Source organism: Suillus clintonianus (assembly GCF_016758775.1).
Source record: "Suillus clintonianus strain FC179 chromosome Unknown DEU56scaffold_124, whole genome shotgun sequence".
Taxonomy (NCBI): domain Eukaryota; kingdom Fungi; phylum Basidiomycota; class Agaricomycetes; order Boletales; family Suillaceae; genus Suillus; species Suillus clintonianus.
In genome coordinates, this window is record NW_024539348.1 from 103,107 (window position 1) to 115,194 (window position 12,088).

Here is a 12,088-nt window from a genome sequence, read left to right on the forward strand (position 1 = left end):
GAAACGAGCAACGTTTGGATACTTTGGCTCTCCCTCACATGTCTCTATAGGAAAATTCACAGTGGAAAATGAGCGACATGGCACTTGAACCCGTTCACCTTTCAGCTTGGGCGAAAATGGTTGAGCATAGCAGTATATTCGACTTCTTTGAAAACCTGTGACCTTGGAATCCTTCAGGCAAGAGTGAGATGGCAGATCAGTTCAGTTCAAATTTTTAACAGAAGTTGTCCAGTCAAAAGCACATAGGCTAACTCGAACCAGCACGGTACACACTCTAGCTTTAGATCCTAACACAAGCAAACAACATGTGTGGTCACATCACGCTCTAGTTATAATATTTTACTATTAATATTGTCTGCATGCAGATCCACCGAGGAAATGATCTTCGCTAGGCAGTAAGTGGGTATGTACCATGATGTAAGTCATATCTCACAAACGGGGTTGAACCTGTACGATGTCTAGGTAGGTCCACTGCTCTATTCAACAACTCCATTAATATTGTTGATACTAGATCATTGATACGGGTGTGGCCTCGTGATGCGTGTCATCTCGACTTCCGGTCTTCTCGGGGATCTGCAGAAGGCTTTCTGAGATCACGGATCTTTACTCATGTTTCCGTGCGCGAAACGTGAACCGTTATCAGCTAACTGATGACGACAAGGGTTCGTCAGTCTACTTGGCCAACTCGTAAGGATCCTCCTTTACAGGTAATGAACACTTTTACTCTTCCCACACCTCCTACATGCGTGGCTCGTAATGCTCGTATGTCTCGGTCATAACTTCAGCTGTCGGTATGATGGGACAGTCAAGCCATTGCTTGGAAGCTACACGTGAAAACTCGGGAGCGAACTGTGTTGAATTTGTGAGTAGTTGGCCATCATTGCTAACTTCTTGCTGCTGTACCTGTGAAGCTCGGAACGCTTCTAGAATATCTGTGCTTATCCTGCTATTGGTTGATTTTCATGACCGGAGTATTGGGCACCTGAAGGGAATGCGGTTTGATCACTTCTTCATCTGCACGCCAGTGTTTGTACCAGGCACACTTCAAAGCTTCGATGCCTACTCCAAGCTTCTTCTGTGCCTTTGCTGCACGTGGCAATGGCGAGCGCAGCTCGAAGGAAGCGTGGCCACTGGACCACTGCTCCAGGTCCTCTCCAAAAAATACTATATAGTCTGTCTCGTCAATGTGTCGTAAACCTCACGCACATCCATGGATCCTTATTTTCGCACACAGCCTGCAAGGTCGCTGGTGAGTGACTACAACAATGGTCTCCGTAGGTTTTAACGCATATGTTAGAACACAACTCGTGCTGCAACCATGCCTGCACGCCGGGAGCACTGCGTTCGGTGCCATAAAGACTTCTCAGCCAATTACCCCTCGGCTTGCGTCGTACCCCATGTGTTCAACTCCCGCTGTGACCCACTTCGTCTTTACAGTGGAGAATTCCAATGGATGTCGGAGTGTTGTGGTGGCTATGGTACTGTGACGGAGGAAGAACCTGGAAGTGGCGCCTTCCGCATGATGGAACTCACCGCCTGTTATCGTGGTCCGCACACGACGTACAAGGATGTCGTTCGACTCCAATACAACGGTGTGAGCGTCCTCAGGTGTAAACACAACGGGTCAGGGAAATGTATCCGCAACCACTTGACGCAGAGAAACAGACCCGTTTTTGACAAGGAGGTGGTGTATTGTGACGGTGACGAACAAGACCGTCACAACGATGGGTAGAGGCAGATTGTGTAGGATTCTTTGGTGGCTGAACGGACTAGAGGATAATTAGGACTTTCTTGAGATCCAGCTTTTCACCTCTGTACACATACACCCTCGGAACTTGTATTGCAGCTGCTCCTACAATATTTGGTCCATAATATGACGTCCACTGGTTTCTCCGTTGGCATGGTCGACTCCACCAAGGTCCAAAACGCAGATCGTGACAAATTGCATTTGGTATGACAACAACGCGTGAGTGAAACAAGAACAAAGCATCTTCCTCAATCATACCTTCGTGCATAAGCGGGTACAAAGAAGTGTATGTGACAAGGGCATCCAGCGTGCATTGCGCAAGCCCATCACAGGTCCCGCTTTGTTGTACCACCTAAACCTAAGAAGCACAGCTCCATCGATAAGTGAAGTTGTAAAGTGAGTACGCCCACCGCTAACACGGCCAGATATACGACATGTCAACCTCCCATAGCAGTCAGACCTCGAAAGAAGACAGTTGTTCTTTCTTTCCAAGGCGATATGCAGCGAGTTCAGTTCGAAAGATGCAAGTCCTTAAAAAAATACGGTCTTTCTTGGGCAGTAGTATTTAGCGAAAAGACCAGAAGAGCTTGAAGCTGTTCCAAAACAATTATCGCACTCAGATCTCATCCAAAAAAAAGTTGTTGTTGGGTGAGGACGAATAAGCTGCTTTATGCGATTTATAGAGAGAGAAGAAAAGGAAATACAATGCTCTTGCACAAAGCAAGGGCGAGCAAGGGTTGTTCTAAGCGGCCGCAAGAGGGGTGCAAGAATTGCGTGAGCGTGTGGGAGGGTATGAGAGACCTCTAGCAGAGAGAGGCAGAGGACTGGAGCATGGGTGATGCACGGCATGACGAGTCACGACGCAAAGGCAAGTGAAAAGAGCATCATCTGACATCGACAAAAGAGTTCCTGGCGTGTACGGCCGGCTATGCATCAGTAAACAGATGAACATATTAAAATATCATATTTGACTATATATTCATGACCATCACAACAATCGCCATAAATATGGCGGTGGGTATTACACATACATATTTGACCTTACATAGTAACGATGTATGTACATGGTGGCCAACCAAGTTGTCCTGTGCTCGTCATACCGCCTTCTACTTGAATTATCCTGTGAAAGCAAGATGTCACCCACGCCCACTCAGTGAAATCTGGGGCCATCAGTATCAGTTCGAGCGCAAAAGTTGACACCTACCACAGGTGCGAGGGTTCTTGTGTCACGCGATAGTCAGTAAAATAATGAACATTGGACACTCATTTCCTATGTGGGAGACGCTTGCCTAGGCTGACTGAGCTATCCATTACATGGATCACATCGAGTCCTGCGGCTAGTTCGGATTATGTTCTTCAATGTCCTGAATGCCATAACGGTCAGGATCTTGCCAGACTGCCGAATTGAACGAAATATTGTAGTGCCGCTCAGTCCTCTACTACGCACTACCAAAGTCCATTATCCTGCATAACAAACACAATCTTCACACTGTATCAAAAGGGTAGGTATTAGCAGATGAAAAACCATATCACCCGATAGGACATTCACTGACAAAAATATTTGATTAGAACATATGAGTGCCTCGTGTTATGCGGGAGCAACGACAAAGCCTATAACAGAAATGAGACACGACGAATATATTAGATGATTGGCCACTTCATTCTGACAATAGATGTAATGCGCCGTCCTGACATCGACACTGACTTCGTACAAGCCCGAAATCGATACATACTTCGTACAATACATTCAAGTCCAGCCTGTTTCAAAAACAGGACAGATCTGAAAACCAAAGCCCGAGATCGCGAAATTAGTGCCAGTTCTAAACACGACCGGAAAAATATTCTGCCAGAAAACCTGCCAGAATTCAAGACGAAGGTGCGCGGTTCTAGTATTGCCTTTGCAGAGCAAGTTGTTATATTCTTATCAGCCTCGGCAATCACAGATAATGGTAACAACAATTACTCCTCCTCCCTACCGGCACAATGGACATAAGAAACGAGGGGGGGCAGAACAGTTCACCGCTCGGAGATTGAAGAATGGGTTGGCGAAACTGCGGGGAGATCGTGAGGTGCGTTTAGTATTTAATTCAGTAAATGATTGACCTTTGTCCGGAATCTGCTCGGGGGTAATTTAATATACCAAGTGCGCCTCTCATCTTTGAGACTGGACGACTTCTTCCACATGAGGGGCATTCGGCTCGGCCAACTTTCCACGACAGATGCCGCCCGCAGACAAGATAGTATTGATTATAGCGCCCACAAATACAGCAGTTTACAATACAAAGTGTACCTGTTACTTGGTAGATTAGAAGGTGCAATAAAATTTACGTTAGATGGCATGCCGAGGAGTAGTCACTATTCACAATCATCTCTGAAATGAATCATTTCGATTGCCAATCTCAGTATTTAAGAGTGAATGCGACATAAGGATTACATTCAAGCAATTATTGAAACACGTATATACGACAAAACAAAAATCTAGCTACTCCGAGTCATAAGCGGCGTCCTCTAGCGCCTTTCTCTGCTCAGCTAGCGCTGTGACGGACATCTTGGACACGACTTCCGGAGTTAGGTCCTGGCGATGATTTTTGCCGAAAATCTTTCTGAACAGTATGTTAGATACATGATGCATAGCAAGCAATAAAACAGTCAATACCTCGTCCACCACTCCAAAAGCTTGGCTACCCTATGTTTTGCGACAGGGCCAGGGACGTCCTCGAAGAAGTCGACGATGTTATTCCAGAATCCCGCGTAATCGAAGTCGCCGTCGACGGTACGCCAAGACGAGACGCTAGACAGCGCGAAACGAACCTGTCAGACAAAGGTTATAAGCCGCGCATCGAGGGTGAGAAATCATCTTTGCTCACCTGACAGACAACATATGCAATTGAACGAGGGGTTACTTTCCTCGTGTTGATGATTGCGGCGACGCAAGTTTTGACTTTGACTTTATCGTTCGACGACCGTCGAGCGCGCCTATTGTTCTCTAGAATGTCAGCTCCGTCGCCATCTCCATCAGCGTCCCTTGCGGAAGACGGAGATGTGAAGATAGCTTTGAAGGCCTGGTAACGCCAAGACTTTGAATATATATTCGCGATGTAGTACAACCCCATCTACTGACCTGAACCAGAAGTTTGGACCTGAAAAGACCTTTCTCCAGGTTTCTATCATCGATGGCGTAATTCTCGTATACGAACAGCGGCCACGAATTTTCCGACACGATGTAGTCGGATGTTCTTTCGCGAATCCCGGCCTTCACGCTGCAAACATTTCAGAGTCATGTGATTCGACGAAGGGTGATACTTACCGGCCGTCACTCCAATCCCACTCGGCGGGGCAGAGCAACTTCCCGCAAATGTCATGCGCGAAGCCGCGCAACTGCTTGTCGTTGGACCTGAGTAGCGTGGACGGACGAAAATCCTGGTTGACCCAGGCAGCAACGAGGTCCTTCAGAGTGGAAGTGTCGTCGCCGCGGGCCGCATCGGCTCCTCTTTTGATCTATAGTGTGATGAGTATGCAGCGCGAAACGATGAAGAGCGCAAACCTTTTTTAACATGTCCTCAGATTCATCGACTTCAAAATCGGCAAGCTTGAGATGCAGCCACGGCAGAGACTGCGAGAGTGCGAGGTAGCCACGCTGCAGGCGATCTTGCCTGAATACTGTAATTAGCCATGTCACGGATTAAAAAAGATGCCTTACTCTGGGGTAGTGTCCTGCACCGCGCCGTTCACCAGGCCTGGCTCGCACCTGCGATCGTTTTCGGCGATCAAATCCTCCACGTTAGTGTAAAGGACGACCATGCGGCGAACTGCCCTGCCCTGAGCAACGTAGTACGTCGTCTTTCTTTCGAGGATCAATGAGGAAGAGTATACACAAAGATGGTACGTGACGAACCTTTGCTTCGTTCCTCTGTCCTGCCTCATCGTCTGCAGTTCTTCTTCCAACGCAGCAATACGGCGCTTGGCCCTTGAATCTGCGGAGGTAGGGACTGCCCCAGAGAGGTCCGGGAGCACGAGGTCGCGTGACTGATTGTCAGGCTCTGGCGCAGACATGGTGAAAGTGAGGAATGTCAAGGCAGAGGTGAAGCGCGAAAACTAAGAGACCGTGACAGACTCGGAATTGTACAGAAGGTAAAGGTAAGAAACCCTCACCTGAACTTTTTATACATGCTCGCCTATGGTATTGAGATATATAGAGTAATGCCTAATGAGGATATGGTGAGTCTCGTCTGAAAATGGCACCATAACATAACTTACCGTGACAGGGCTGTAATGAAAAGCAACCGTGACGACTCTATGTAGAGTCTGCGTCCTTGCCCTGATCACCGCATGCATCAGCTCATCCCTCGTTTCCGACTCCCAAAAGTATCACTACCTTGAAAAAGTTTACGATCTGCTGGTAGTTTTCCTCCTTAGACACGATGTGGTCACCATCCGCGTTTTCAGCACCGGCGCGTTCGTACAATTTCAAAAGCTATTCTGAACGTCAATTACTTGCCATCTAGGTCAAATATCACTCACATGTTCAATTGTGACTGCAGTGAACAGTCCAATCCTTACGGTCCGTTTCACTTTTGGATCAGACCACAGCCCAACCCAGCACATTTCGAGGACCTTGCGGACGACCAGATACGAATCTTGAGAAAGCGCTTTGAAGATAGACAGCAATATATAGTATCTCTGTTGCTCGAGGAAAGTCGATTTCACCAGCGAGGAAGTTTTAGAGTTAATGAAGGAGAGAATAAAAAAGACGTATTAAGTGTGGATATCTGGTTGACGAAATTCAGACAGTTCAAGGCAGCAGATATCTCAGAGACATACCAGGTCTTGCAAACGTCCTCTGCGTCTCCTTTCCCTTTCCTCCTCATGCGATAATTTTACGAAAGTCTGAAGTATCGTGAACGATGATGAGCCATCGTAAGGAGGCGAACGCACCTTCATGTCCCATGGAAACGCTTCACAAAGTGCCTTCCGCTCCCTCCCACCTCCAAAGTGAGAGATAGTATTGAACAGTTTCAATGAAACGAGAATGACTTGAAGCTCATTGGAGCCAAATGCGAAAGATGTGATTTTACGCATCTATTTTGGCGATAACAACGTTTTGATAATCAGAATGCCGTGTGAGTGGTATTATGGGAAATGAGAGGACAGTAGAGTAAAATCCGAGAATAACAGAGACACAAGGAGCGATAGACTGGACGACTAGCACATCACAACATCAGGACACTGAGAGAAAGAAATAAGGATACACGCACTTGATTCGTACCCTCCCATATCTCAAAGGTGTCATGAGCACCTGGCGAACTCTCCATCCACTCAAGCGCGATTCTCTCATCTTGAGGAGCAATAATTTCCTCTGACTTGACAGACAGAGTTGAGCGCAATGCAGATAGGGCTGCGGGACTGAGCGAACAAATTCTTCGTAATGATGAATCTGATGATCGTAAGTATGCGCACCTTCCATTTGGGGATTCTGGTCTTGATTCTGGACTCCCGGGCCGAGCACGTCTGACATCGATTGCATTCAAAAATTTATACGCCTTCCGCGACGTTTGCTCAGGTTTTGCGTGTTTCTGGGGGCGCTCCGACTTGCTTTGAGGCATATGATGCTCGCTGGGTTTGAGTTAATCACTCGAGTCCATAAGTATAACTTGACCTAGCCATCTTAGACGCGCCAATCAATCGTGAATTTTGCTTAAATCATGTGATCATCATCATCGAGATGTCTGTCCTACATGACTGAGTGTCTGATTCTTCGCCGTCCTTCTAACCCTCGAGGACGATGACGGCAACGACCCCCTCGTAGCTCCAACATGCCCTATCCGCCTTTGCTTCACTACTGGTCGTGACCCCGGACCAAGCTCAAAGTCGCGCCACAATCTCCTCTCTCGCGCTCGACAATATGGGACCCACTGCCCCTCTCCAATCAATACCAATTTCTTGACGAAGCCTTCGGACAGCTAACTCCGTTGAACCCAAACAACTGGCTACCAAGCGATCGGAGAAGCCAAGCTGCTTCGCTTGGAGGATAATTCTGTTGCTGACAGAAGAGATAGATTGATCTCTGCGGTTGTAGCGCATTCGTTAGAAAACCTCGAAGATCAAGCAGAGTCTACGCACGACAAGCGCTTCTCCATGCGATGAATGTGTTGAAGTTTCGTTAGGTACCACTTGTCGATGTTAGTCATCTGCCAGATCTTGTCGACGCTATCGCCCCGATGGAATACATTTGCGATGGCGAATATCCGCTTGTCAGTGGGATTGACCAGTTCCTCGTCGATGTCCTCCACAAAGTTGTTCTTATGCAATTATGCAACAAGAAAATTAATCTTACTGAATTGACCAAGACTGCTCTTACATACCTTCGCAAATCCAAGGAACTGATCGTCAATCGCCTGTATCGCCTTTTGGATGGTCTCTTCGAAAGTTCTGCCCATTCTCATGACCTCACCGACGCTCTTCATGCTGCTGCTAAGAAGCCGGCTGACCCGGTTGAACTTATTGAGGTCCTAACGTGGTATCTTCACGACAACGTAGTCTAAGCTTGGCTCGAAGCAAGCGCTGGTTACTTTCGTCACGGAGTTCTTGATTTCGTTTAACGGGACACCCAGACCGAGCTTAGCAGCAATAAACGCAAGGGGATAACCTGTAGCTTTCGAAGCCAGTGCTGACGAATGCGAGAGACGCGCGTTGACCTATTTAAATGTCAGTGCAATGAATATCAATTAAGATGATGAAACATACCTCAATAATGCAGTACTCCTTCTAATCGGATTCAGAGCGTACTGAATGTTACACTCGCCAACAACACCAAGATGGCGAATGACATTGATCGCAGTTGTTCGGAGCATGTTGTAATCGAAGTCGGATAGCGTTTGGGAGGGAGCGACCACAATGGAGTCTCCATTGTGGATACCAAGTGGATCAACATTCTAGCAGGGCACCATGAGATCATGCGTACGCCGTTCAGCGAAAATCGACACTTACCTCCATATTACAGACAGTTATACAATTGTCGCGGGAATCGCGGACAACCTCGTATTCGATCTCTTTCCAACCTTTCATGCTCTTTTCTACGAGCACTTGAGGGCTAGTCGCGAATGCCTTGCTACAAAGAGCGCGAAGCTGGACTTCATCCTGTGCGAAGCCAGATCTCAGACCACCCAGCGCGTATGCAGCACGAACAATGACAGGGAATCTGATCTCACGCCCTGCGGCAACCGCTTCATCTGGAGTGGTGGCTGTAGCAGACTGAGCACAACGCTTCCCAATATCCTCCATCGCTTGGGCAAATGACTGCCTATCCTCTGTCGTGATGATAGTCTCGATGGGAGTACCAAGAACCTGTACTCCAAGAGCCTCAAACTCATCTTTGAGTTTGATGCCGACATCAAGGGCGGATACCATCCGGTTTCTCGTATTTGATAATTTTGCGCACGAAATCGGGTGTCACTACAGGACACGACCGTTTGGATGAAGACGAGGTTGGGATGTGGGTTTTAAAAGTCGGGGAGCTGAAAATGATACTGCAGCGACGATATTATCAGAGTTGGGATCGTGACACGGGATATCGATGTAATCTTCGGAGAATGGTGGCGAGGATGAGAAGGAGACCGAGCGTAGCTCGGGAATGAGAGACTGCAAAACCATGACTAATCCCACAACTCCATGAGACTCGACCATTACTTGAGTCGATACTATTACCAAAGACTTTTCCGTGTGGTGTGGTTGGTTTGGTCACGGTTGCCACTATGATCTAAAACGCGCACAACTGGCCTGCCCTTAGAAATGATTCAAAGTAATTTAAAGGACTTACAACATCAAAGAACACCACGGGGCAGTCCTGCGCGTTTTAGTCGCAACTAAAAGAGTAGAACAGAGTGAAGTTAGGATATATACATAGACCCCGGAAGTATAGCGTACTCAACACTCGGCTCGGCCCCGCTTTCAACATTTATATACACTCGCACGATCAGGCGCTTAAAGTTTATAAATTATTTCCGACATCGTTTCCAGGAAAGGAAATGACCCTGAGCGTGCTTGCTCGCTTGCACTCTAAGTTATCCATCGATATCTATGCCAGCAATATTAATCGATTCGTTGGGCAAGAAAGACTCTGACCATCCAATGCGCGTGAACACATACCGGGTCATGAAATTTGTCTACTATATATTAGACCCATCAAACGAACACATTGCAAGCCTTGATCCTTGAACGAAAAACCAGGTCCCCCTACACATCAAGCATGTACCAGTATAGTCAGGGCGTAAAGACATCGTAGCCACTAATTAATACAAACGGATGGAATCTTGTGATACTACAGTACGAAAATGAATGTCCGTGACTCGCTCGAGTCAAAATCAAAAATGCGTGAAGTGATACGTTCAGTCAGATATCTCCCACTAGGCCGCCTTCGGGATTTTAAACCTAGAAGAGGGAAGGTCGGACGTGCTCGCACGCTTACGTTTGGAGCCTTGAGCGTCCGCCATCTCTTCCTCAACCGAGTCATCTGTCTGTTCCGAAGGGGCGTAAGAACTCTCACTATCCGACTCGCCGAAAAGCTTCACGTGCCACTCGCAATAACGGTCGTAGGCGGTGATTTCGGCGGCTGTCAGGATTCGTCTCGAGGCACGGCTCCAGTCAAAGAAAGATTGGATAGGAGTTTCCGCGAGAACGGTGAAGTCGAGGTCGGGCGCGAGCTTCTGCTGTAAAGTTACAATAGAGTCTTTAATCTTCGTCAACCCTTTGTCAAGCATGTTGGTGACGGAGTCCATATCTACTGTGGGCACCAATGTCTGGATCAAATCCGTCAAATTGATTCAAAAGGTTGAGAAGGATGTAAACTTACGCCGTACGCCGTATGCGCAGGATCTTTGGAACGAACGTTGATCGGCGCATCATCTCCCTTCACCCAGACGAAGTATTCCACCGATGTGACATGGCACCATGTATGGTCGCCGATTACGACGGGCTCACTGAATGAACGTGGCGTGGTGCGTAGATTGAGGAAATCTTCTTGAGTGAGGAGGCGCGGGTCACTGCTAGTGCCGCCACGTAGGACCGTTGATGCGATGGAATCGTCATCGGGAGCGGCGTAGTCTGTATCCTCCCGTACTAAAACAACAACCGCGCACTTAATGTCTGGACGCGCCAAAACAACTTTTTCAACTTTTCCAAATACATGCTCATCTTTCTCCGAGAGAGCGCATTCAGCAAGGAAGGGAACCAGAACGACTTTTGCTGGTAGATCCATTGCAGTGATTGAGACGATCACATCAGCTGTGATCGATGCGCCCTTGACTTTTAGCGGCCAATTCATGTTGGTTGTCGTAAAAATGATGTCGCGATCATACGGAAGGGCGTCGATACTTTTGATGATGGCATCCTTCACCACGTCGAACGATGCTTCGTGGAGAACGGTGGGCATGTCGACGATGAGTATATGGGTGTTGCGTTCGTAAGTCAGCCTGGACAGATTTAGTATTGCCCGAAAGCGTTAGCTACAAATAGCTTGCCTGGGCTTGGTCGAAAATCGGGAAGTTGCGCTCAAAATCTCTTCGATTGATCCGAATTCCCGCGCTCCCACACCGCGGAATTCCTGTGATATTGAGTAAGCACACGAACACAGGATCGAACATGAGGAAACATACCATGCGATTCTTGTGTAAAGCTGGATTGGATACATAACTCAATACTTTCCGTATCATATCTTCAACTCAGTCAGAATATTGTTAATTAACCACTTAATTCTCGTTGACATACTGGTAGATGGATCATAATGAATGGGCCGCTGGCAGACATCATGCAATGGACTGGAATCTGTGGAGGCATGAGCTGTAACTGGTGTGCTTTCTGGTGTCTCCTCTTTCCCAACGGATGATTTGGTAACACCTCTTTTTTCAGTGCTATCTTTTGAGGATGCTGGCTTGTCAACTTTGATGAGGTTTGTCTTGTGGTTGGCAGAAGTTGTCTGTGGAGCAGAGTTGGTTCTGGTTTCATAGAGTTTGTAGGGGTGTTTGGGAATGAAAGAGCTGTGGTAAGTTTTTTTTTCATGCTGAGCCACTAGGGTAGGCATGGTTGTTAGGTGCTGGGTGGTGACTATTGACTTCGTGTGGCGAGCTCTGACAAGCTTGGAGTATAGAGAAGTCGTGGAAAGAGATGATCAAGATTACAAATGATAACGATCATCGCCAGGAACGGCAGCACGTGCACACTCACCAATATTTTCACTGATCTGAATATGTATGATCACTGACTAGTACTGACTGTTTAAAAAAGCTCAAAGCATACAGTAAAGCCTTATGAAGCATGCATGCCTTTTGACCAGCTTTTAAGAGGCCT

At 47.4% G+C, this 12,088-nt stretch overlaps 6 protein-coding genes across 6 annotated transcripts; 1 reads left to right on the forward strand and 5 right to left on the reverse strand.

The window, feature by feature from the left end:
- The first annotated feature begins 1,226 nt into the window (after positions 1-1,226).
- DEU56DRAFT_834167 (uncharacterized protein) lies at positions 1,227-2,141 on the forward strand. Its single transcript, XM_041354692.1, has one exon. The coding sequence runs from the start codon at positions 1,319-1,321 to the stop codon at positions 1,730-1,732; it is 414 nt and encodes a 137-aa protein (XP_041202947.1). The 5' UTR covers positions 1,227-1,318; the 3' UTR covers positions 1,733-2,141.
- A 2,088-nt stretch (positions 2,142-4,229) lies between these two features.
- DEU56DRAFT_746589 (uncharacterized protein) lies at positions 4,230-5,800 on the reverse strand (the record flags this gene model as incomplete). The annotated part of the gene is made up of 8 exons (XM_041349211.1): positions 4,230-4,350; positions 4,404-4,558; positions 4,690-4,809; positions 4,869-5,007; positions 5,055-5,245; positions 5,292-5,400; positions 5,448-5,591; positions 5,643-5,800. 8 exons carry the CDS (start codon positions 5,798-5,800, stop codon positions 4,230-4,232), a joined length of 1,137 nt encoding a protein of 378 aa, XP_041202948.1.
- A 650-nt stretch (positions 5,801-6,450) lies between these two features.
- On the reverse strand, positions 6,451-7,350 carry DEU56DRAFT_918145 (uncharacterized protein; the record flags this gene model as incomplete). Its single annotated transcript, XM_041358073.1, has 6 exons — positions 6,451-6,516; positions 6,569-6,634; positions 6,683-6,826; positions 6,897-6,949; positions 7,014-7,150; positions 7,205-7,350. The coding sequence occupies 6 exons, from the start codon at positions 7,348-7,350 to the stop codon at positions 6,451-6,453; spliced, it is 612 nt and encodes a 203-aa protein (XP_041202949.1).
- Positions 7,351-7,609: 259 nt separating this feature from the next.
- Positions 7,610-9,177, reverse strand: DEU56DRAFT_927390 (carbamoyl-phosphate synthase L chain, ATP binding domain-containing protein; the record flags this gene model as incomplete). The annotated part of the gene is made up of 6 exons (XM_041358608.1): positions 8,735-9,177; positions 8,488-8,679; positions 8,262-8,442; positions 8,110-8,165; positions 7,868-8,031; positions 7,610-7,811 (listed from the first exon to the last, which is right to left on the reverse strand). The coding sequence occupies exons 1-6, from the start codon at positions 9,152-9,154 to the stop codon at positions 7,610-7,612; spliced, it is 1,215 nt and encodes a 404-aa protein (XP_041202950.1). The 5' UTR covers positions 9,155-9,177.
- A 972-nt stretch (positions 9,178-10,149) lies between these two features.
- DEU56DRAFT_918147 (uncharacterized protein) lies at positions 10,150-11,174 on the reverse strand (the record flags this gene model as incomplete). Its single annotated transcript, XM_041358074.1, has 2 exons — positions 10,150-10,542; positions 10,596-11,174. The coding sequence occupies 2 exons, from the start codon at positions 11,172-11,174 to the stop codon at positions 10,150-10,152; spliced, it is 972 nt and encodes a 323-aa protein (XP_041202951.1).
- Positions 11,175-11,243: 69 nt separating this feature from the next.
- DEU56DRAFT_918148 (uncharacterized protein) lies at positions 11,244-11,822 on the reverse strand (the record flags this gene model as incomplete). Its single annotated transcript, XM_041358075.1, has 3 exons — positions 11,244-11,345; positions 11,398-11,456; positions 11,510-11,822. 3 exons carry the CDS (start codon positions 11,820-11,822, stop codon positions 11,244-11,246), a joined length of 474 nt encoding a protein of 157 aa, XP_041202952.1.
- Between the last annotated feature and the right edge of the window lie 266 nt (positions 11,823-12,088).